At 36.9% G+C, this 24,631-nt stretch overlaps 1 protein-coding gene across 2 annotated transcripts in view; it reads right to left on the reverse strand.

Annotated features, from left to right (window-relative positions):
• The window catches only part of LOC128704203 (uncharacterized), a gene marked incomplete at its 5' end in the record, with an annotated part of 80,594 nt that overhangs the window by 15,130 nt on the left and 40,833 nt on the right, over positions 1–24,631 (reverse strand). For both annotated transcript variants that reach the window (XM_070099054.1, XM_070099055.1), the window contains 6 exon segments: positions 1,347–1,488; positions 1,773–1,915; positions 6,096–6,229; positions 6,379–6,550; positions 19,565–19,710; positions 20,483–21,369. In XM_070099054.1, the coding sequence (XP_069955155.1) occupies positions 1,347–1,488; positions 1,773–1,915; positions 6,096–6,229; positions 6,379–6,550; positions 19,565–19,710; positions 20,483–21,369 (1,624 nt within the window).

Genomic DNA, 24,631 nt, shown 5'->3' on the forward strand with positions numbered 1-24,631 from the left:
TTGTCTTCCTCTTGCCTCCTACATGTCTGTCATACACCAACAAGTCGAGTCAATAAAGATAAGTCAATAAAGGTAAGTGTGATGTTAAATGTTCATTTATCCATTTTATTAGTGCTTCATATTTATTTGTCATTGTTTTCTGTATGCATATTTATATTTAATCTTTAAAAATTTTTTTTTTTTTTTTTTTTTTCAACAAGTCGGCCGTCTCCCACCGAGGCAGGGTGACCCAAAAAAAAGAAAGAAAATCCCCAAAAAGAAAATACTTTCATCATCATTCAACACTTTCACCACACTCACACATTATCACTGCTTTTGCAGAGGTGCTCAGAATACAACAGTTTAGAAGCATATATGTATAGAGATACACAACATATCCCCCCAAACTTTTGGCTGTCTGAAATGGATTAATTGGATTTACATTATTTCTTATGGGGAAAATTAATTCGACTAAATGCAAAATTGACTAACGGCTAGCTCTCTGGAATGGATTAATGCCATTGGTCGAGGGTCCACTGTATTTATGTCAATTTTTATTCTGTGGGTGTATGTATAATGTTTATATGCTATGTAACATGTTTCTTATATAATTTTGAAGAAAATATCATAGATGGATTAATGAAAATGCCTATCTTAACGTAAAATAAGACATTTAATGTGCCCAAGAGAGATAATTATTATGTAGTATTTCTATGGCGTCATGAGTAGAGAGATTATTATTACGTAGTGTTTCTATGGCGTCACGAGTAGAGAGACTCTTAGTAATTTTAATGTGTACCTACATGCCAGCACAGTGTGTAAGTATATTTAGGTACAGGTACACATAAGCATAATTATCGGAGTACATATAAAATACACAATAACTTTAAAACACTCGAAATTTTGGCAAGTTTCCAGACATAATAGATGTGCTCACAGAGAATGTAAACAAACAAGGTTGGGCGCGCCGTATTTGAAAGACTGCATGCCGTATAGCAAATTTTGGTCATAATTTGAAATTGCTGTATTAGCAGAACACTGTAAGGCAAAACGCTGTAAAGTGGGGCCCTACTGTACCCTTTTTTACGATATTTTGGAGAAGGAATGGGGAATAAGAAGCAGCATTTATAAAGCAAAAAGAAAGAAAAAGAAAGAGAAATGCTCTAAAAGATTCTTTATAAGCAAATGTTTAATGCTAAAATTTCAACTCATTTAGTTCTGCACCTACAGTACTAATTTTGACAGGCTAAGTTAAAAAAAAATTTAACGTGTCTCCTGTTTTATGTACATTTGTGATTTCGTTTTTTTTGTACTTAGTTTCTTATTATTCATCAATAAACATATGATCACACAAGAATATAACTCACCCTGGTTTATAAACATGTGATTTCCGTACATTCAGGAAAGCCGAAGCAAAGAGAGCTCTAGCCACTTGGTACAGAAAAACGTAAATTATCAGGTAGAACAAATACCCCAAGAATTTTGTGTATCTTGATTCATGTTCCACACCTGTAATATAATGAATTGTTTAAAGTTAAACATAAATCTGGCATGTTTTAGTACAATAACTATCGTCCATACACATCAAACAGTTTAAATGAAATAAAATAAATTTTAATTAAACATAAATATGGTATGTTTTAGAATAAAAACTACTGTAAATACACAACAAAGAGTTCTTTAAATAAAATAAAAAAAATTATGAAATGTGCTTTGAAAGGAATTTAATTTTCTGAAAAGAAAAAAAAAATGGAAATAGGCAAATTAGCTAAGAATCTAGAAGCAAGACTTACTTTTGAGGAAATCTAAACGCAGCCATGTCATTCTGAAGAGTGTTAGTAAAGTCTGCATCAGTGTGTGGAACTCCCACAGTACTGGGCTGAACCACATATGTCCCAGCAACATGCAGGCCATCACCAAGATACCCAGGGCAATGCTGTTATCAATAAAATAAATTAATTATAATATTTTTCTTTAATTAACACACGGGCCATCTCCCACCAAGGCAGGGTGACCTAAAAAGAAAAATTTAAGTTTTCCTTTTCACATTCAGTAATTAATTATAATATTATGGATATCAAATATTTTTTTAAACACCAGTTGTCTCCCACCAAGGCAGGGTGACCCAGAAAAGAAGAAAAGATTTAGAAGATATTTAGATTATTATTAGTCATGGAGAGAAGTGCTAAACCCAGAGGGATCATACAGCATTTGGGATGGGAACGGGGGGAATGGGAAGCAATCAGGTTCAATCTAAGGGAAAAATCAGGCCTAATTCTTGGATAAAGAGCCTCACTGGCATCAAGGAACACCCCTTGAGAGAAAAAAATGTTCAATGTTGTATGTAGTATTCCAGTCAATATTCATTAGTAATAAATATGGCTTACAACAGTTTAATTTGAAACCCGGAAGCCCAGGACATTGACATTCATGATTTCTTGCAAGTTTTCACAAAAATTAGGAAACCAGTACACATGACTACAGTACTTGCATTTTATCAAACATATATCACCATGTAAAATAACCACAGAGCTAGTTGAATGATAGCTGTAGGCCTTTTATGTTGCAATCTACACATCAGAAGCTTGCAATGTTGCAAAATGAATAGGAAATCTAGACAGATTCACTGCAATATACAGTAGACCCTCATATTACATGAATTTATCTGGCACGTTTTGGTTATTACACCATTAAAAAATTGCGCCATAATTTTATACAACACTTTGTAAAATTAACTTAGCAAGGTTTGGTTTGCAGGAGGGGAAAAAATTTGGAGCATCACCTGCAGGATATTTCCCTAGCTTAGGCTGCCACCTTGCTGTGGGTGAGACCACTGCCTCTGCAGGGCTGCACCGGGCTTCAAGGTAGCAAAGGATCGCTTCACCTTGCTCCTTTGTGGTAATGCATCAGGTGATTTCAAGTGTAAGCCCATGGTTATTTACTGCTCTAAGAATCCTCGTGCTTTGAAAGGTGTAGACAAAAACACCTTACCAGTAATTTGGGGGTCAAACCAGTCAGCATGGATGACAGAGAAAATATTTATTGATTGGTTTAAGCATCACTTTATTCCTAAAGTCAATTTTTACCTGCACAGCAAGAACCTTGCATTCAAGGCTCTCTTCATTCTTGATAATTCCTGTACTCATTCAGAAGCTTTGCTGGATGTGACCCCACATGTAAAAGTTGTAGTTTTACCTCCAAATACAACATCTTTAATACAACCACTGGATTGGGGAGTTATTAAGTCATTCAAGTGTAACTACACAAGAAAAGTGATGAAAAAACTAGCTGCATCAATGGACTCTGACTCCAACCTGGCAGTACCAAGATTCTGGAATAATGTATAATGTACTGTAGGGTAAAAGAAGCCAGAGTTCCATTACAAAATTAATACAACCATCGACTTTTGTACCAGAGCCTCAACCATTCAATTCTGCCAACCAACAACCACCCACTTCAGTCCAGTAGGGCCACACCATGCATCTCCATTCTCTTCACAATCACTGACATACACCAGCAACCACAATTTAAGGTAAATAATATTATTTCTGTTGCATTTGTAGTCTTAAGCAACAAAAACAATATTATCATTTTTATTTTTGTAAGATCCGGATATCTAAAAAAAAAAGTTTTTTTTTTTTTTTTTTGGGGGGTGGGGGGCGGGCTTGAACATAACCCCATTTTTCCCGTAAGTTCTTCGTTTATATATAACATGGATTTATCTAACACAGCATTTTCAGGAACGTAACTACCGTGTAATGAGGGTATTGCAAGATCCTGATGTAACATTAAAGGCCTAGAGTTATCATTTGATTCCCCCTGTGGCTAATCTGCATCTTTTATTGCTCATTCATGATTAGCGCATACACTACCATTTATTTACAAACCAGATCACTGACTTATACAATAACATTGGCCAATAAAGCAAGGTCATGAAAGTGATCATTCATAATGAATCCTGACTAGTGTCTTGTGTAGAAGGGCAAAGTTCCATTTTTCCTTTTTTTTATCACATGGGCCATTTCCCACTTCTCTTTTACATTACAATACCACTGTAGTAAGAATGTATATTTCATTCCTAGAATACCATTTTGTTACAAAACAGGCCAAGTTTATTGTTCAGTAACATTTATTAACAATCAATTCTTTAAGTATTCAGGGAGTCAAAGTGTCATGTAGAAGTAGTAAGAGATCCATAGTGTTCATGTTGAAGTACAGGTCGGCCATCACTAATCCGGCAATCAGTTATCCGGTTCCATCAGTAATTCGGCACTAATTTTGGCTAGCATAATTTAAGATTTCATCATTATACTGGCTCAGAAATTGTGCAGCTGGTTGTAAATCCAGAGCAGTAAGCCAGTGGAGGAGGAAGCAGTGATGAAAATGAGGAAGATGTTGCAGAAAGTCTCTAATGATATGTTAATTAAGTGTATTCTAACCTAACCACTCTGTAATCCGGCAAATTCAATAATCCGGCATACTACAGGTCTAAATGATGCCGGATTAGTGATGGCAGACCTGTATTAAGAGATCCAAAAAGTTCATGTTGAAGCATTAAGAGACCCAGTGTCATGATTAAGTATTAAGACATCTAAAGTGTCATGCAAGACATCAGTTTGACATTGAACTTTGTTCAGTATAATGGCTGTGGCATGGAAAAAAATGAGAGAACAAAGCACTATATTACCTGACACTATGTCTGAATAGCCTTACTCATACATGAACCGATGATACTATCTACATTAATATCATACAATCTTAGTTTTCAAAATATTATAATACAATCTAAAAATGTAACTAAAACATTATGTAATGCAGAAATAACTTGATATTGCACATTATAAATCTTTAAACACTCAAACACCATGTGAATTTTGGGTACAACATGCCACAGTTTTTCCATATGCATACTCTACATGTTGGCTACCTGTACAATGTGGCCAAGGGATACATGACTTCTACCACTTCCTGTTGAAGCCTACTGAGCCTGCATGTGTCTGCTAGATGCATCCCCTCACTGACTTAAATGTTTTCCAAATCATTATTACACATGCTTCAATTATACAGAACCTCTGGAAGAGAATACTTAAGTGTACATCAACTCAAATAACTGTGTTACAACAGTGATATGCAGAAGAGCATCTCTGAAAGTACAATACATCAAATCTTGAAGTGAATGGGCTATACCAGCATAAAACTACACCAGATTCCATGTCTATCAGATAAGAACAGGAAACTGAGGTTACAGTGGGCACAGGCTCACCAAAACTGGACAACTGAAGATTGGAAAAACATTGCCTGGTCTGACAAATCGCAATTTCTGCCTCAACATGCAGATGGTAGAGTCAAAATTTGGCATAAACATGAATCCACGAATTCATCCTGCCTATTCAGCCAAAAATTCTTTGCTTTCTATAATTTCTTCATGCTCTAACACACTTGGCTTTGGCTTCCGCACCTCCGGATAAACCACTGGCTTACTCTGGTCTTCCTATTGTTTCTGCTGCCCCTTGGAATTAACTTCTCTGCCTCCATACAGTAACCAAGTGATATTATCATGTTAATATGGACCAGAATCTCTAAGGAATGTTTCCAGCACCTTGTTGAATCAACACTATGAAGAATACAGGCTTTTCTGTGGGCAAAATAGAGCCCTATCGAGTACTAGAAGGGTCTACCTAATTAAGTAGTCACTAAGTTTATACAGTGAATAGACTGAGGAAAATAGCAATACCTCAATCTAATCTAGGAAAACAAATGGGCCTTTGTTGAAGGTACTTTCCATTACATTAAATCATTATTGATTCTTGACTAAAACTTAGCAAGGAACCTGCTCCTTGTGAGAACTCTTAGCAAATATTTAAATTTGCCGATGTAACACATCTGAAGTTTGTTCTGACATTATAAGTAAATTTATGTATCATTATAATTCTGTAGTGTAGGTATGGCTCTGGCAAGACAGTGATAGAGAAAATGATGATAAAAGTGTTTCTTCTTTTTTGGGTCACCCTGCCTCAGTGGGAAATGTATTAATAGAAAAAAATGACAAAACTCTTCTAAAAAAAAAAATGTCTATTGGTAGATGCAGATGAATAACAAGAGAGTTAATTCTATACCTGATTACAGAGACATCTTTAGTAGCAGTGGCCAGCATGAGTCCAAGGTATCGCAAACGAGGCAAATATTGCATGAGACACAAGCATCGCAGAAGATGTAGCATCAGCATTATTCCGATCAGTGCATGCAGGATCTGGAAACAAATTAATAACAAGTAAATGTCCATTTTTCAGGCAAAACAAAGTTATATTTTAAGTAATAATTTATTTTCTTAACACATTATACCATTCCTTTCTTTTAATGTTCAGAAATTAAACATTTATATCTTGCAACATGACTTACGTTGTCCCATGTTGTTAGACCCTTGAGGTTGACAAACTTCTGGAAATAAGCAACTCTCAGCTGCCATAACGCATCTTCTGCTATGTCAACACGTAACATGAGGCACACTATGTAACTCCAGCTCACTATTGTCATAAATATATCCAATATTCCCCAAAATGACTTCCAGATCCTGAAATCATTGGTTAAATATTAACATTGTACACACAACATACAATTATATTTTAAAAAATATCAACCAAATCTCCACATGATAAACAACTATTACACAAATAACCTGCACATAGAAGAAAGAAATGTATGATGACATTTCAGTTCAACATCAATCAATCAAGTTTATTCTCTGCAAAGATTACACTGGGGGTTTTACATTTTATAGGATATTGTGTGGTTTACATATTATAAAATACTAATTACAGAGAGGGCCACTATCACACCTAGCATAACTAGGCATTTTGGGCAGACTAAGATTAATTCAATACTCTATATTGGTACAGTTTATAAAGCATATTGATTATAAGTCTAAGTAACTGCATTACAGTTTGAAAATTTAGCAATGTGAATGGTTTTGTCTTGGTATGATACATAGTTTCTATTGAAGCTCCTATATTGGAGTATCACAGGCAAACTTACAACTAGTTTTAGATTTATTAGGTAATAGTTTTATTACGTATTTCAATGTTTTTATAGTCAACTGGTTGAGTGTAAGTGTGAATTATGGGGAATCACAGATATTGAGGGGAGGTCTAGGTTTTTTTTTTTTGTGTGCATGATACAAGAGAATAGGTGGTTTTCATGTAATTAGCTGATGGTGGGGTGTGTCAGGGAGATAGAAGGTTTTCTAATGGTATTTCTGAAAGTTAAAGGTAGTAGGTTGGTAGACAGCAACCACCCAGGGAGGGACTACCGTCCTGCCAAGCGAGTGTAAAATGAAAGCCTGTAATTGTTTTACATGATGGTAGGATTGCTGGTGTCTTTTGTCTGTCTCATAAATATGCAAGATTACAGGTACGTCTTGCTACTTCTACTTACACTTAGGCCACACTACACATACGTGTACAGGCATATATATATATATATATATACACACACCCCTCTGGGTTTTCTGCTATTTTCTTTCTAGTTCTTGTTCTTGTTTATTTCCTCTTATCTCCATGGGGAAGTGGAACAGAATTCTTCCTCCGTAAGCCATGCATGTTGTAAGAGGTGACTAAAATGCCGGGAGCAAGGGGCTAGTAACCCCTTCTCCTGTATATATTCCTGTATATACGGCTGGTGTGTTGAAACAAAGAAGGATTTCTGAACGTGATGATTGTGTCCTTAGTTCTAGAGTTTTAAGGTAGGGTGTTCCAGATTTTAGGTCCTTTTATATACATTGAATTTTTGTATAAGTTTAGCCGGACACGGGGAATGTCATAGAGATTTTTGTGCCTGGTGTTAAGCCTGTGGGTTCTGTCACAACTATCAAGAAAGTGTTTTAGGTCAGGGTTAATAGTGGAATTTAAGGTTCTGTAAATGTAGGTTGCACAGTATTAAGTGTGGATGTTCTGTACAGTGAGTAAGTTTAGATCTATGAAGAGTGGGAGGGGGCGTGTTGCCTGGGATTGGATTGCGTGATTATTCTTACTGTGGCTGTTTGTTGGGTTATTATTGGCTTTAGGTGTGTTGCTGCAGTCGATCCCCAAGCACAAATAGCATAGGTGAGATAGGCATAGACGAGTGAATAGTATAGTGTGAGAAGGGCTGATTGTGGCACGTAGTAACATATCTTAGAGAGGATCCCAATCGTTTTGGATACTTTTTTTGTTATGTGTTGGATATAAGTGCTGAAATTCAGGTTGCTGTTGAGGTGCAAGCCTAGAAATTTGCCCTCATCATGTTTGGCAATAAGAGTGTTGTCGATCTTAATGTTAAGTTTTGCAACACCTGCTCTGTTACCAAACATAATATAGAAGGTTTTGTCAGTGTTAAGTGTAAGTTTATTGGCTGTCATCCAAGTAGATATTTTTAGTAGCTCTTCATTAACAATGGTGTTGAGTGTTGCAAGATTTGGGTGGGAGATGACATAAGTCGTGTCATCAGCAAAGAGAATGGGTTTCAGGTGTTGTGATACGTTGGGAAGATCATTGATGTATAAGAGGAAGAGCAGGGGACCAAGGACATTTCCCTGTGGTACCCCAGTATCAAGTGGCCATGTTGATGAGGCTGAGTCTTTAATGGTGACGTACTGATACCTGTTAGTAAGGTAGGATTTGAAATATGCAAGTGCATGGCCTCTTATACCATAATGGTCAAGTTTGTGGAGTAGGATGCCGTGGTCTACTGTGTCAAAAGCTTTTTTTAGGTCAATAAAAAGTCCTAATGGATATTCCTTATTTTCTAGTGCTGTGTAAAGCAGATCTAGCATTTTTACAATTGCATCATTTGTGCTTTTATTTTTTCTGAAGCCAAATTGGCAGGGGTTGAGTATGTTTTGTGCTGTTATAAACGAATATAATCTCTTGTGCACGAGTTTCTCAAAGATTTTGGATAGCAATGGTAAATTTGATATTGGCCTGTAGTTGGTTACATCTATGGGGTCACCACCTTTTTGTATTGGTGTAACCCTTGTTGTCTTGAGTAGTGCCAGGAAAGCGCTAGTTTCTAGTGACTTGTTAAAAAGTAATGAAATAGCATGAGAGAGGACATGGGCCACTCACTTGTACAATAATGGTGGGATGTGAGACAGATTCCCTGAATTATTTTTAAATGACTTAATAATCGTGGTGACTTCAGTGCGCTCAATAGGTGCAAGATAGAAGGAGTTTGGGAAATTCCCATCTAAGTAATCACGTGCACGGGCATTGGTACCTGGGATTTTACTGGCGAGATTAAATGCTATGGTTGAGAAGTCATTTATCTTGTTAACTGTATCAATGGGATGCAGTGGTGTTTCATTTGGTTTATTTAGGACAATATCCTTAGTTTTTATTCAGTTTGTAGGTTCCCAGAATCTGAGAGAGTGTTTTCCAGGCCTTTTTTATATCTCCTCTTGTTTCAGTGAATCTGCTGAAGTAGTACAATTGTTTGGCTTTTTTTTATCAGTTTGGTGAGGACTGATGAATAGTGTTTGTATCAAGCCCTGTCTATATTGCTTTTCATATTGGTGTTTCTTACCAATGGATTTCAGTATGCAGCTCGTTAGCCATGGGCAACCGAACCGTTTATTTGTGATCTGTTTCGTTTTTATAGGACAATGTTTGTTGTATAGCCTAAGTAATTTATTCGGAAATATGTCTGTCCAATCGTCAATACCATTGGCCTTGGAGAATTCTGTAGGCCAGTCAACAGTCTCTAGTTCTGCTGTGAAATTACTTATTGAGGCCTCGTCATGGAGTCTAAATGAAACTTTGTTGTATTCCAGTGGTGGTTTACTAATGTTTGTTAAGAGGAAGGTGGGGTAGTGGTCAGTAGTGCTGTCTGTGATTATCCCCAATTTAAGGGGGGCTAGTATATTGGTCCATATGTGGTCAATTATGGTTGTACTTGTCTCGGTCAGCCTGGTTGGTTTAGTTATTGTTGGTATGAGAAGTGTGTTGTTCATATTGTTGATGAAATCAGTTACAGGCTGATCATCTGGTAGGCCAAGGTTGATATTGAAGTCACCAGCTAAGAGATGGTGGTGCTTGTTCATTTGTCTGTTTGTTATTCGTGTCTTTGATTTCTCACTGAAATTTGGGATGTTTGAGTGGGGCATCTGGTAAATGGCACCGACTGTTATATAGGAGTCTTAAGGATTTTACAGTAAAATTAGCAAATATATATTCTCCATATTTATCATTATAGCAAGTGGTGCTAATACAAGATAGTTCAGTAGAGTAATAGACTGCAATACTACCGCCAACTTGGTATGGTCTGCATTTGTGGATTGCTGTGTATCCTAGTACTGGGTAGATATCAATTGTGCCAAGAGGTCATCATAGTGTTTGCTTAAGGACCTGATGTTGTAGTTAAGAACTGTTAGACTTTTAGCAGTATTTAGGATAGTGCTGGCTTGTGATGCTGTGTAATAAAGGCAGTTACTTTTCAATAAATTTTGATTAGGTGTCAGAATATGTAGGTTTAGATCAGGGTCAATGTGATCATTCATCTTTTAGGTTTAAATAGTAATTCTTTATATCATGTATAGTGTGGTGAGTTCTAATACTGATATCTGTAGTAGTGGGATGTTTGGACAAGTATATAGCTAATGCACACTGGTCAGATAGAGTGTAGTAACTAATAAATATAATGAATTTGGTGTTGACTATGTATTGAGCTAGAATGAACTAAAGTACAACTAAGTATAAACTAATAAGATAAAATTACCAATTAAAATAGCACCAGACTATCACTTGTAATTGCACTAAGGCTAATACAGTGGACCCCCGGTTAACGATATTTTTTCACTCCATAAGTATGTTCAGGTGCCAGTACTGACCGAATTTATTCCCATAAGGAATATTGTGAAGTAGATTAGTCCATTTCAGACCCCCAAACATACACGTACAAACGCACTTACATAAATACACTTACATAATTGGTCGCATTCGGAGGTAATCGTTATGCGGGGGTCCACTGTATATGTTGTTTACATGAACTAAAATATAACTAGATATAAAATGATAAGATAAAATTACAAATTAAAGTACCAAAAGTATAATAAAAAAATAAATAAATGGCAATGATATAGTTGTAAGTAATATGATTGTAAGATGGTACACAAGATAATAAAAAAGTTGGAGTTGAATATACAAGCTTGAATATTTGGCAACAATAAGTTAAGAAAAATAAAAAATAAAATTGGGTAATAAAGCCTAAAATAAAATAGGGCAATAATAAAAAGTTTAAAATAAAATTGGACAATAAAGTATAAAATAAAATTGGGCAAGAAAAGTATAAAATTGTGTAATAAAGTCTAAAAGTATAAAATAAAAAAGGGCAATAATAGAAAGTTAACAATAAAGTATAAAATAAAATAGGGCAGTAATAGTTGAATAGGATAATGCTATGGTAAGTTACAATTAAAATAAAATTGGCAATGACGTGGTAAGTTGCAAATATTTGATAAAGTAGAAGTAATAAAATAATAATAAAAAATAATAATAGAGAGAGAGAGATTCTGTAGATATTAAACACAATTAAGATTATGAGGTAGAGTGGTAACTGAATATAAAAGTGACATTCAAAAGTAACTGGGGTATTAGAATTTTAAGAAACAAATTTTATGGCAGTATATACTGTTACAGGCAATTCATAACACAGTGGGTATAATCTGCATGCACCATTAACTAGTGGCACACAAATACATGAAGGTAAGGGAGCCAATATATAAAGACTCCCTTACCTTCATGTGTTAGTGTGACTAGTTAATGGTCCAAATCGAATAGAAATGTCGTCATAAGTTTCTTTCTCTCATGTGAGGGTTATTTGTGTATTGTTCCAGTCATGGTGTAGTGCCTTTTTGCTCTTCAATATTATATGATTGCTGCTAGTCTTTTTAACCCTTTGACTGTCGAGGTCGTATATATACGTCTTATGAGGTACAGTGTTTGATGTATATATACTCAAATTCTAGCGGCTTCAAATCAAGCAGGAGAAAGCTGGTAGGCCCACATGTGAGAGAATGGGTCTGTGTGGTCAGTGTGCACCATATAAAAAAAATCCTGGAGCACGCAGTGTATAATGAGAAAAAAAAACTCCGACAATTTTTTTTAATTAAAATGCCGACTTTGTGGTCTATTTTCGTATAGTATTTATGGTTGCATTCTCGTTTTCTTGGTCTCATTTGATAGAATGGAAAACATATTATAGAAATAGAGGTGATTTTGATTGATTTTACTATAGAAAGAACCTAGAAATGGAGCTCAAAGTAGGGGAAATGTTTGATTTTTGCCAATGTTCAAAAGTAAACAAATGATGCCATTGTCCAATAAATGTCCAACTAGCCATTCTAATATGCAGTCATGAATGGGTTGATGTTATTTATACAATTATTACAGTATTGCAGTAGTCTGCATAATAGTAAGTCTTCTATTTTTTGTTTGAATAAAAATTCAAAATAGAAAGCAAGAGTAATATCAGAGGGGCCTGGAGACATGACTGATGAGCAAAGAAAATGTTATTTTAGAGCCAGGAATGTCTGCATTGTTTATTCTGAACCTTATTTTGAAATTGTCATATTTTTTAGTTTTCGTGAAATTGGCCAAATTGCAAATTTCTGACCACGTTATTAGGTAGTTGAAATCAGTAAATGGGCAGTTTCTTGTACTCAATCGATAGAAAAAATGGAGTTCTAAAGAAATAGCTATGAGTTTGGGCGACTGGAACAATGGAATTAGCCGAAAATAGGGCTCAAAGTGGGCGAAATCGCCGATTTGTAAACAGCACCGAGGTCGCTAACTTCGCGAGAGCATAATTCCGTCAGTTTTCCATCAAATTTCGTTTTTTTGGTGTCATTACAATCGGGAAAAGATTCTCTATTATTTCATAAGAAAAAATAAATTTTTTTTTTTTTTAAATTTTGCGACACCAGGAGACACCTCAGGATTGGGGGTTGCGACAGTCAAAGGGTTAATTAAAATACTGACTTTGTGGTCTATTTTCGTATAGTATTTATGGTTGCATTCTCGTTTTCTTGGTCTCATTTGATAGAATGGAAAACATATTATAGAAATAGAGGTGATTTTGACTGATTTTACTATAAAAAGAACCCTGAAATGGAGCTCAAAGTAGGGGAAATGTTTGATTTTTGCCGATGTTCAAAAGTAAACAAATGATGTCATTGTCCAATAAATGTCCAACTAGCCATTCTAATATGCAGTCATGAATGGTTTAGAACATAAGAACGATGGAACACTGCAGAAGGCCTACTGGCCCATGTGAGGCAGGTCCAAGTCTCCTACAGGCTTATGCCAATGCACCCAACCTAGTCAGGTCAGGTCACATTGACTTAAGGGAGGAACACGGCAACCGACCTGGTAGCACAAGCTATCAGGTCTAACTCACACCCACCCACATCTACTCATGTATCTATCCAACCTATCTTTAACCCTTTGAGGGTCGACAGGCCCTCTCCGAAACTCGTTCTCAGGGTCGGCCAAATTTAAAAAAAAAAAAATTATTTTTTCTTATGAAAAGATAGAGAATCTTTTCCCGATCATAAAGACACCAAAAGTTTGAAATTTGATAGAAAACTTACGGAATTATGCTCTCGCAAAGTTAGCGGTCTCGGCGATGTTTACGCATCGGCGATTTTGCCCACTTTGAGCCCCATTTTCGGCCAATTTCACTGTACTAGTCGACAACAAACATGAATATTTCGCTAGAACTCCATTTTTTCTATCGAATGGGTGCAAGAAACCACTCATTTATGAAATTCAACTATCCAGTACAGTGGTCAGAATTTAGCAATTTTGCCAATTTCACACAAATTTCAAAAGATGCCAATTTCCGAATAGGGTCCAGAATAAACAAGAAAGACATTCCTGGCACTAAAATGACATTTCCTCTAGTCATTATTCACGTCTCAAGGCCCCTCTTATATTCTTTTGCTTTCCACTTTGAATTTTTATTTTCACAAAAAATATAAGATTTACTGTTATGCAGACTACTGCATTAGTGTAAAAAATGGTATAAATATTATTGGTGCACTTGTGAAAGAATATTAGACTCACCAGTTGACGTGTATTGCACGCTTGGCACGATTTGTTTACTTTTGAAGTTTGGTAAAAATCGAACATTTCTGCTACTTTGAGCTCAATTTCAAGGCACCTTTCTTTGTAAAACCAGTCAAAATCATCTCTATTTCTGTAATATGTCTTCCATTCTATAAAATGAGACCAAGAAAACTAGAATACAACAATAAATACCATACGAAAATACACTGCAAAGTCGCTGATTTATTAAAAAAAAATGGTCAAAGTTTTTTTTTTCTCATTATGCACTGTGTGCTGCAGGATTTTTTTTAGACTGTGCACACTGACCACATAGACCCATTCTTTCATATGAAGGCCTACCAGCTTTCTCCCACTAGATTTGAGGCCGCTAGAATTTATGAGTACTAGTACGTCAAAAACCCCTACGCGTAAGACGTACTAGTACGACGAAAACCCTCAAAGGGTTAAAGCCACACAACGTTCTGGCCTCTATAACGGTACTTGGGAGTTTGTTCCACTCATCCACAACTCTATTACCAAACCAGTACTTTCCTATATCCTTCCTGAATCTGAATTTTTCCAACTTAAAACCATTGCTGCGAGTCCTGTCTAGGCTAGATATTTTCAGCACACTATTTACATCCCCTTTATTTATTCCTGTCTTCCATTTATACACCTCAATCATATCCCCCCTAATTCTACGTCTTTCTAGAGAGTGCAGTTTCAGGGCCCTTAGTCTATCCTCATAGTGAAGGTTTCTGATACATGGGATCAACTTTGTCATCCTCCTTTGTACATTTTCCAGAGAATTTATATCCATTCTGTAATACGGTGACCAAAACTGTGCAGCATAATCTAAATGAGGCCTAACCAAGGATGTATAGAGTTGAAGAACAACCTGAGGACTCCTATTATTTATGCTTCTTGATATGAAGCCAAGGATTCTATTAGCTTTATTGCGAACACTTATGCACTGTTGTCTTGGTTTCAGATTACTGCTAACCAGAACTCCTAAATCTTTTTCGCAATCCGTAATATTAAGATCTACATTATTTAGTTTATATGTGGCATGGTTATTGTCCTGTCCAACATTTAGAACTTTGCATTTGTCTATATTAAACTGCATCTGCCACTTCTCCGACCACTGCATCAGTCTATTCAAATCTTCCTGGAGTGCTCGAATGTCCTCGTCAGAATGAATTCGACGGCCTATTTTGGTGTCATCGGCAAACTTGCCGATGTCGCTCTTTATGCCCTCATCTATGTCGTTTATGTAGATTGTGAACAGCAGGGGGCCCAACACTGACCCCTGTGGAACACCGCTCGTGACGCTTCCCCACTCTGATTTCTCCCCATTTATGCAAACTCTCTGCTGCCTATTTGTCAACCATGCCTCTATCCAGGAAAAAATCTCTCCTCCTATTCCATGTGCTTTAATTTTCCTCAATAGTCTCTGATGTGGGACCCTGTCAAAAGCCTTACTGAAGTCCATATACACAATATCATATTCATTACCATGATCTACCTCCTCAAATACCTTAGTGAAAAAAGTTAATAAATTCGTAAGGCAGGAACGCCCCTTTGTAAAACCATGCTGAGATTCGTTGATTAATTTATGCTTTTCAAGGTGGCTACGAACTGCCTCGGCAATTATTGATTCCATAAATTTTCCCACTATGGAGGTTAGGCTTATTGGTCTATAGTTCGAAGCTAAGGACCTGTCACCTGTTTTGAAAATAGGTATCACATTTGCCATTTTCCACTTAACTGGCACCATGCCAGTTTGTAGTGATATGTTGAAAAGATTAGCCAAAGGTGTGCTAAGCTCCTCTTTACATTCCTTTAGAACCCTTGCATACAGTTCATCAGGGCCTGGGGATTTGTTAGGTTTTAATTTATCTATTTGCCTAAGGACCATGTCACTTGCGACCCTAATAGTGCACAGTTTATTATCGTCCTGTTCTACATAATTTATCATTACTGGAATATCGCTGGTATCCTCCTGTGTAAAAACTGAGAGGAAGTATGTGTTAAAAATTCTACACATTTCCTTATCACTGTCAGTGAGCTGACCCGAGGTACTTTTGAGTGGGCCTATCTTGTCCCTGATCTTACTTCTGTATACCTGAAAGAATCCTTTTGGGTTAGTCTTCGATTCTCTTGCAACTTTAACCTCATAATCTCTTTTTGCTTTTCTAATTCCCTTTTTTATTTCTCTCTTTAACTGAATATATCGATTTCTCAATTGCCCCTCTCCTCTTTTGATTTGCCTATATATGCCTCTCTTTTGACCAATCAGATATTTTAATCTATTGTTCATCCATTTAGGATCATTTTTGTTTGATCTGATTTCCCTATTTGGAACATAATTTGACTGAGCAGCTAGAACTATGCCCTGGAAAGCATCATATCGGCAACCATCACCACCTACCTGACCCTTAGTCAGGTCATTCCAGTTCAGCCCACCTAAGTAATTTTTCAGTCCTATGAAATCAGCCAAGCGAAAGTCAGGGACGGAGACTTGATTGCCATTATTAGGGGAATTCCATGATATATTAAAACTGAGTGATTTGTGATCACTTTCCCCAAGCTCATCATTAACCTCAAGATTATTAATTAGTGTTTCCCTACTGGCAAGAACCAAGTCAAGGAGGTTATTTCCCCTAGTTGGCTCTGTCACAAACTGTTTTAAAAAACAATCCTGGATCGTATCAAGAAAGTCACCTGACTCTAAATTTCCTGTCAAATTGCTCCAGTCAATCTGTCTATAGTTGAAATCTCCCATTAGCACAACATTTTCGTATGTAGATGCCTTACAAATTTCGTCCCATAGAAGTTTACTGCACTCCCTATCAAGATTTGGGGCCCTGTAAATCACACCCAAAATTAGTTTTTCTCGGCCCTCGAGAAGCTGTAACCAAACAGATTCAGTGGCTGACGCTTCTAATTTAATATCTTGTCTAACACAACAAATTAAATTGTCTCTGACATACATCGCTACTCCACCACCTTTCCTGTTGACCCTGTCAGTGTGGAATAATTTATAGCCTTGTATGTGACATTCAGAGGGCATCTCTCTATCTTTCAGATTGAGTCAGATGCAGCAGAGAGGGAGGTTATTTTTCAGAGATGTGTGATGTCACTATGTTTAGTATATTCATTAATGTGGTTGTAAATGAAGTGGGATATTGGCTGTTTGGTTTGAGGTTATTTATACAATTATTACAGTATTGCAGTAGTCTGCATAACAGTAAATCTTCTATTTTTTGTTTGAATAAAAATTCAAAATAGAAAGCAAGAGTAATATCAGAGGGGCTTGGAGACGTGACTGATGAACAAAGAAAATGTTATTTTAGAGTCAGGAATGTCTGCATTGTTCATTCTGGACCTTATTTTGAAATTGTCATATTTTTTAATTTTCGTGAAAATGGCTACATTGCAAATTTCTGACCACGTTATTGGGTAGTTGAAATCGGTAAATGGGCAGTTTCTTGTACTCAATTGATAGAAAAAATGGAGTTCTAAAGAAATAGCTATGAGTTTGGTCGACTGGAACAATGGAATTAGCCAAAAGTAGGGCTCAAAGTGGGTGAAATATCCGATTTATAAATATCGCCGAGGTCGCTAACTTCGCGAGAGCGTAATTCCGTCAGTTTTCCATCAAATTTTGTGTTTTTGGTGTCATTACAATCGGGAAAAGATTCTCTATCATTTCATAAGAATTTTTTTTTTTTTTTTTTTTTAAATTTTGCAACACCAGGAGACACTTCAGGATTGGGGGTTGTGACAGTCAAGGGGTTAGACACATTATGTATATCTACCTTGACAAATAAATTTGTTTTCAGGTTTGAATACAAATGGAATAGGTAGTAGCTTACTTAAAGCAGTAAAGAGTTTTTGGTATGGATTGCAAGGTGTAGGGTAGAACATGCAGCAGAGAGGGAGGTTATTTTTCAGAGATGTGTGATGTCACTATGTTTAGCATATTCATTAATGTGGTTGTAAATGAAGTGGGATATTGGCTGTTTGGACTGACATCTAAACTGTCGTATTTGGGCACCTCTGCAAAGACAGTGATTATATGTGAATGATGGCGAAAGTGTTCAGTGATGGAGAAAACCCTGCCTCAGTGGGAGAGAGCCAATGTTAAGAAACTAGTGAATGCTAGGGTGTTAGGGAGAAGCCCGAGATTGAAAGACAATGAATATGGTATAGAGTAGCAGTTGTCACAGCTGCTTTTTCCTAATGATGTGGCTCTCTTGGGAGATTTGGAGGAGAGGTTGCAAAGATTGTTAAGCGAATTTGAAAGGGTATGTAAAAGGAAATAAGCTTAGGAAAGAGTAAGGTGATTAGAGTATCAAAAAAAAAATAGTCAATGAGAGTCAGGTGTTAGACTGGACTGAGGGAGCATGGAGGAACTAAACATATTCAGATATTTGGGAGTGGACTTGTCAACAGATGGTTCTTATGAAAGATGAGGTGAACAATAGAATTAACAAAGGTGAAAAGGTGGAGGCATCTGTGGATACAAAGAGCTTTATCCACTGAGCCAAAAAAAGGAATGTACCAGAGTATAGGTGTGAGTATGGGTGTGAAGCATGGGTTTTGAATGTTGCAGTGAGGAGGTGGTTGGAGGCAGGAGAAATGCAGTGTTTGAAGGGCAGTGTGTGGTGTGAATATTTTGCAGAGAACTCAAATATTAGAGATTAGGAATTGGTGTGGAGTTACCAAAAAAATTTTCAGGGGGATGAGGAGGGGCTGCTGAGGCAGTCTGGACATTTAGAGGATGGAGAAAAACAGAATGACTAGGAGGACATATAAATCTGGTGTGAAGGGAAAGAGGGCTAGAGGTTGGAGGGAGAAAGTAAAGGGGGTTTTGAGTACTAGGAGCTTAAATATGCAGTAGGTTTGTGTGAATGTGTTAGACAGTGGTGAGTAGGTTTTGAGAGTTAATGTGCTGTTGGAGTGTGAGCAAGGTCATATTTATGAAGGGATTCAGGGAAACCAGTCAGCTGGATATAAGTCCTGGATGTGGGAAGTAACAGTGCCTGCACTCTGAAGGAGGGGATGTTACAGTCTGGAGAGTCATTTGAACTGTAATGTTGGTATCCTTTTGGCAAGGCAGTGATTGAATGAGTGACAGAAATATGCATTCTTCTTTGTCAGGTCACCTTACTTCTGAGGAAGTTGACAGGAGTGTTAAAAAAAATCAGGTAATCTATAAAAATAATGAGGTAAGAAACTGTTTACTTATCTACAAATGTGTGTATATGTCTAGGATGGATGGAAGATGATGTAGGGGTCACTCACAGCATCCAGCATGAAGATATGTACCAACATGTTATATTGGAAAAAATTAATAATATTAAATTCAAGGTAGAGTGCTAAACCCATAGAGTCATGTCAAGGGAAATAGGAGGCATTCTGATTTGATCCAAAGAAAAGAAGGGCAGGTAACATAGAAATATTCATTTTCGTAAAAAAACTAAAATGGAAATACAATTTCTTACCTGAACCGACAAGTGTGTATGTAAATTACAGCTTTATTCAAGTAGTGCATAGCTACTGCCAGTAGTATGATCTCAGCCAGCATGCATACAGACCACAGCATCCCACTGTATCTCTCAATGTGGGTTGACCAAACACTCGTCTTGACCTACAGAATATTGATATGTATAAACATTTGTAAACTTCTGACAATATACTGTTTTAGAAGCTTTAGAGTACAGCCTCTCCTCACTTAGTGACGTACTTGTTTACTGATAACTCGGATTTACGATGGGCTCTCTGACCAGTATGCATACCTAAATAATGTATATTAGAGCTGATTTCCTCTATTCTGTTTATTACAATATACAGTACACTACTCTATAAACATTTAAAAATATACTAAAAATGTTATAAATGGTGCAAGGGCGACATTAAAGCAATATCAAAGATGGTTAACATAAACCCAATACCATTATAGTATGCTCCTTCGTTTATCGACGAGGTATTAGGAACGAAACTCTGTTAAGCGAGGAGAGGTGTACTGTAATTACAAGATGGCTCGGTGATGCAAAATAATGCACTGATACATTAATCACAATCCCTGCCACTTTCGGCATTTCATTTAAATTTTATCAAGATAAATAGGACAAGAAATGCTAATACGCTGATACATTAACAGTACTGAAAATATTTACTTGGTAAAAATTCAGTTTTTTATTGTCATACAATATTTAATTCATGAATGTGATGGTCTGTACAGCAACACTACAGTTCATAAATAATTTTGTCTTAATGACAATGCTATTTCAATGTCACATAATGGTAAATGTAATCAATATTGTTAGATAATCATCAGAAAATCTGATTACCAACTTTAAATAATATACAAATATACACAGATTAATTTTAAAAAGAAAGCACAATCTTTGATGATTTACCTTGACTCCAGAAAGGGATGGGAACTCTGCCAGCAAAGTAACTGCTGTGTACAATTGTGTTTGAGGATGGTAGAGGGCAAAGTCAGTGACCACTGCTCGTGTTGTGTTTTCATCTATCCAGTTGCTAGACTGAAGAACCATAAGCATAAGCAAACTACTAAAACGGGAGGTGGCTAGAGACTGTTTATATGAAGTGTAGCTGTAATGACCATACTGTCCATAGGTGATAGCCAGGAAGTGTGCATCCCATTCATATTCTTTATCCTTAGTAGATTTGAAGCTGAAAAGGTGGGCTACTTCATCCACATAATTTGGAAAACAAGTCTTCACTCTCAAGAGGTCTGCCATGGACCTATTGTTACTGATTTTAACCTTACTTGCATCACATTCCTCAGAGCCAATGTCATATTTACGAATTCTGGGCATTCCAATGATAATGCTGTTTGAGTCACAAAAAATGTTGTACTGACTGAATGTTTTGTCAGAATTATAAGTGAGTGCAAGAAGTTCTGAATATGCCCACTTCCACCAATCTTCTTTACTTTTAATATCCTTAAATCCCATATAGGTTTTATCTTTTTGTTGGTTGCAAGAGTCACTGTTTGAACCTATGCTCTTGCATGCATCTACAAAACGAGCTGATTCTAGACATGACCCATTCTCTAGAGATGAATATATAGACCAATTTAGTCTGTAGCGCTCTTCCACATTAACACTGCTTGCAATTATTATTAACAATGTTAATAACAGCAGATGCCCTATGCTGTTACAAAACAAGCTAGAAACATTTTCTTTTCTCATTTCCTTCTCTCGGCACTTCAAGAGATAGTCTTCACTCGGTGGGTGTGAGTATCTTAACTCCCTTGTCCTTTGTCGCTCCTCCAGCACTGAAAAAAAATTACATCTTTACCTAATACCAATAACAGCGAAGTCTACATTATGCTATTTTCTAATGAAATTTTTTTTTTCAACAAACTGGCCATATCCCGAGGCAGGGTGACCTAAAGAGAAAAACAAGTTTTTCTTTTATAAGTTTTGTAATTTATACAGGAGAAAGGGTTACTAGCTACTTGCTCTAATGAAGTATATCATCTTTAAATTATTTAGCACATGGATTACTAACATTTTTCTAATATGACTATCCTTGTAGGTACAGTGGTCCCTCAATAATCGTCCATAATCCGTTCCTGGAAGTGGGACTACTATCGAAATGGATGATTTACGAATCAATTTTCCCCATAAGAAATAATGTAAATTCAATTAATCCGTTCCTGACACCCAGAAGTATTAAAACAAAAAATTTTTTTTACATGAAATATAGATGTAGTACATAAACAATACAATGGGAAATGATGAATTAAACATTAACAGAATAACACTTACCTTTATTGGCGATTCTTCTTTGTGTATAGAAGACTGGAGAAGGAGACAGATTGGATGATTTACTGTTTGGAAGGGAAATTCCCTTCCATCAACACCTCGGGTACCAATTGCTTTTCTGGGGTTACTTCTCTTCTCTGTTTCTTAATGCCAGTAATGTAGGTCCTCTTTGGCATTTTCTTCCAAAAGAGGCCTGTTTCATCACAATTGAACACTTGTTCAGGTTTCAGTCCTTCACTGTTTATGTACTCCTTGAATTCATGCACATACTTTTCAACCGCCTTGTGGTCCGAACTGGCAGCCTCACCATGCCTTACCACACTGTGTATGCCAGTACACTTCTTAAATCTCTCAAACTAGCCTTTGCTGGCCTTAAATTCACTCATATCACCACTAGTTGCAGGCAATTTCTTTACCAAATCGTCATGCAACTGCCTAGCCTTTTCACAAATAAGCGACGTCATAAGACTATCTCCTGCTAATTGTTTCTCATTTATCCACACCAATAATTTCTCAACATCTTCGAGTACTGGTGATCTCATTTTGGTCAGCATATTTACCCCCTTTGCAACAACAGCATCCTTGATTTCCTTTTTCTTGGCTATGATGGAAGATATGGTTGTACGGGATTTGTTATACATCGTCGCCAGTTCGCCCATACGTACGCCACTATCATATTGTTCAATGATGTTTTTCTTAAATTCAATCGTATTTCTCACCTTCTTTACCAAAGGCTTGGCACTAGGAGCTTTCTTTGGAGCCATGGTAGCTTATTTATCACTTAAATAACTTGCAAGCACTAAAATAAATGGAATATTATGAAATATTTCGCTGGAGCACGTGAGGGGACCGTCGCTCACTGGTAAACAATGGCACACTGGCTGGGAAGGAAAGGCCGAGACGGCTCAGAGCGTGAGTACGTGTCCGGGACGAAGGACTATTAGCGAGTTACCAGACCATTTGTGAGCCAATATTTTGACGAAAAAGCAGGACTATTTTCGAAATGGACGACTTTCAGGCCGGACGATTATTGAGGGACCACTGTACTTGACTACAGTGGAATCTCGGTTTTCATATACTCTAGTTTGTATGTAAAACTGTAGTTATTCTCTATAAAATGTAATTTCTGTTAATATTTTTGGGTGTCTGGAATGGCTTAATTGGATTTACATTATTTCTTATGGGAAATATTAACCAAGGTTCTATTGCAACTTAAAATTTCTGTCACTTTTCAAATACTCAGGATATATATCAGGCTCTTAATTTAATTAAACAGAATGTTAAAGTTGCTAAATACTTTCATTCATAGTTTCTTGTGTACCATTAAATATAACAATTCTAGAAAAAAATTATGACTTACTCCAAATGTGTTATGTTTCAGATTAGGTTAGATTTAAAAGTCATTCTCTCTTAATAATCCTTGTATCCACCCATTTATTTTTTAAATAAGTATACAGTGAAACCCTGGGTTTTGGCCACCCTGAGAATCGGCTGCTTCAGGTTTCAACCGGTTTTTCGGGCAAATTTTGTCCCGCGTTTCGGCCGTTGCCCCGGGTTTCGGCCAGCATACCAGACCTGTCCGCACAGGCACTGTGAGCCAGTCTAGCGTTGTTTATCCTTGAGTAAACATTACCCTGCGCTCTTATCCTGCCAGCCAGGCAGCCATCCATCCATCCATCCAGCCAGCCAGCCATTAATTGTGACTGTGAAATAAGTCACCATGGGCCCTGTGGTAAAGAAAGCGAAGAACACCGTAGCAGTGAAGAAGGAGATAGTAGAAGAATATGAGTGACATTCGTGTGGGGGAGCTTGCCAGGATGTACGGCAAAAACAAATCGACTATCACTTCTATCCTGGTGAAGAGAAAAGAACTCAAGGAAGCTAATGTTGCGAAAGATCACAAACAGTCGAAGAGGTTGAGAAGTTGTTGGTGGTGTGGATCAACAATAAACAGATAGCAGGTGATAGTGTTTCAGAGTCGATCATTTCTGAAAAGGCAAGGCAGTTGCATTCCGATCTTATAAAGAAAATGCCTGGAACCAGTGCTGATGTTAGTGATTCAAAAGCCAGCAGAGGCTGATTTGACAGATTTAAGAAGCGTAGTGGCATACACAGTGTTGTAAGGCATGGTGAGGCAGCCAGTTCAGATAAACAAGAAGCTGAAAAATTTGTGCATGAATTTAAGGCGTACGTAGACTCTTAAAAAATTCAAACCCCAACAAGTGTTTTGGAAGAAAATGTCAAAGAGGACCTACATTACTCAGGAGGAAAAGGCACTGCCAGGGCACAAACCTATGAAAGACAGGCTAACTCTTTTGTTCTGTGCTAATGCTAGTGGGGATTTTAAAGTGAAGCCTTTACTTGTGTATCACTCAGAAAATCCCAGAGTGTTCAAAAAATCAATGTCATCAAGAATAAATTGTGTGTCTTGTGGAAAGAAAATAATAAGGCATGGGTCACAAGGCAAATTTTCAAAGTGGGTCCATGAAGTGTTTGGCCCCAGTGTGAAAAAATACCTCATGGAAAATAATTTGCCACTCAAGTGCCTCCTGGTAATGGACAATGCTCCTGCTCATCCTCCAAACTTGGAAGACCTATTGTCTAGGGACTTCAGTTTCATCACAGTGAAGTTCCTGCCTCCTAACACTACTACTCTCCTCCAGCCCATGGACCAGCAAGTCATTCCTAACTTCAAAAAACTCTACACCAAAACAATGTTTGAAAGGTGCTTTGAAGTGACCTCAGACACTCAGCTGACCCTAAGAGAGT

Source organism: Cherax quadricarinatus, chromosome 66 (assembly GCF_038502225.1).
Source record: "Cherax quadricarinatus isolate ZL_2023a chromosome 66, ASM3850222v1, whole genome shotgun sequence".
Classification (NCBI taxonomy): domain Eukaryota; kingdom Metazoa; phylum Arthropoda; class Malacostraca; order Decapoda; family Parastacidae; genus Cherax; species Cherax quadricarinatus.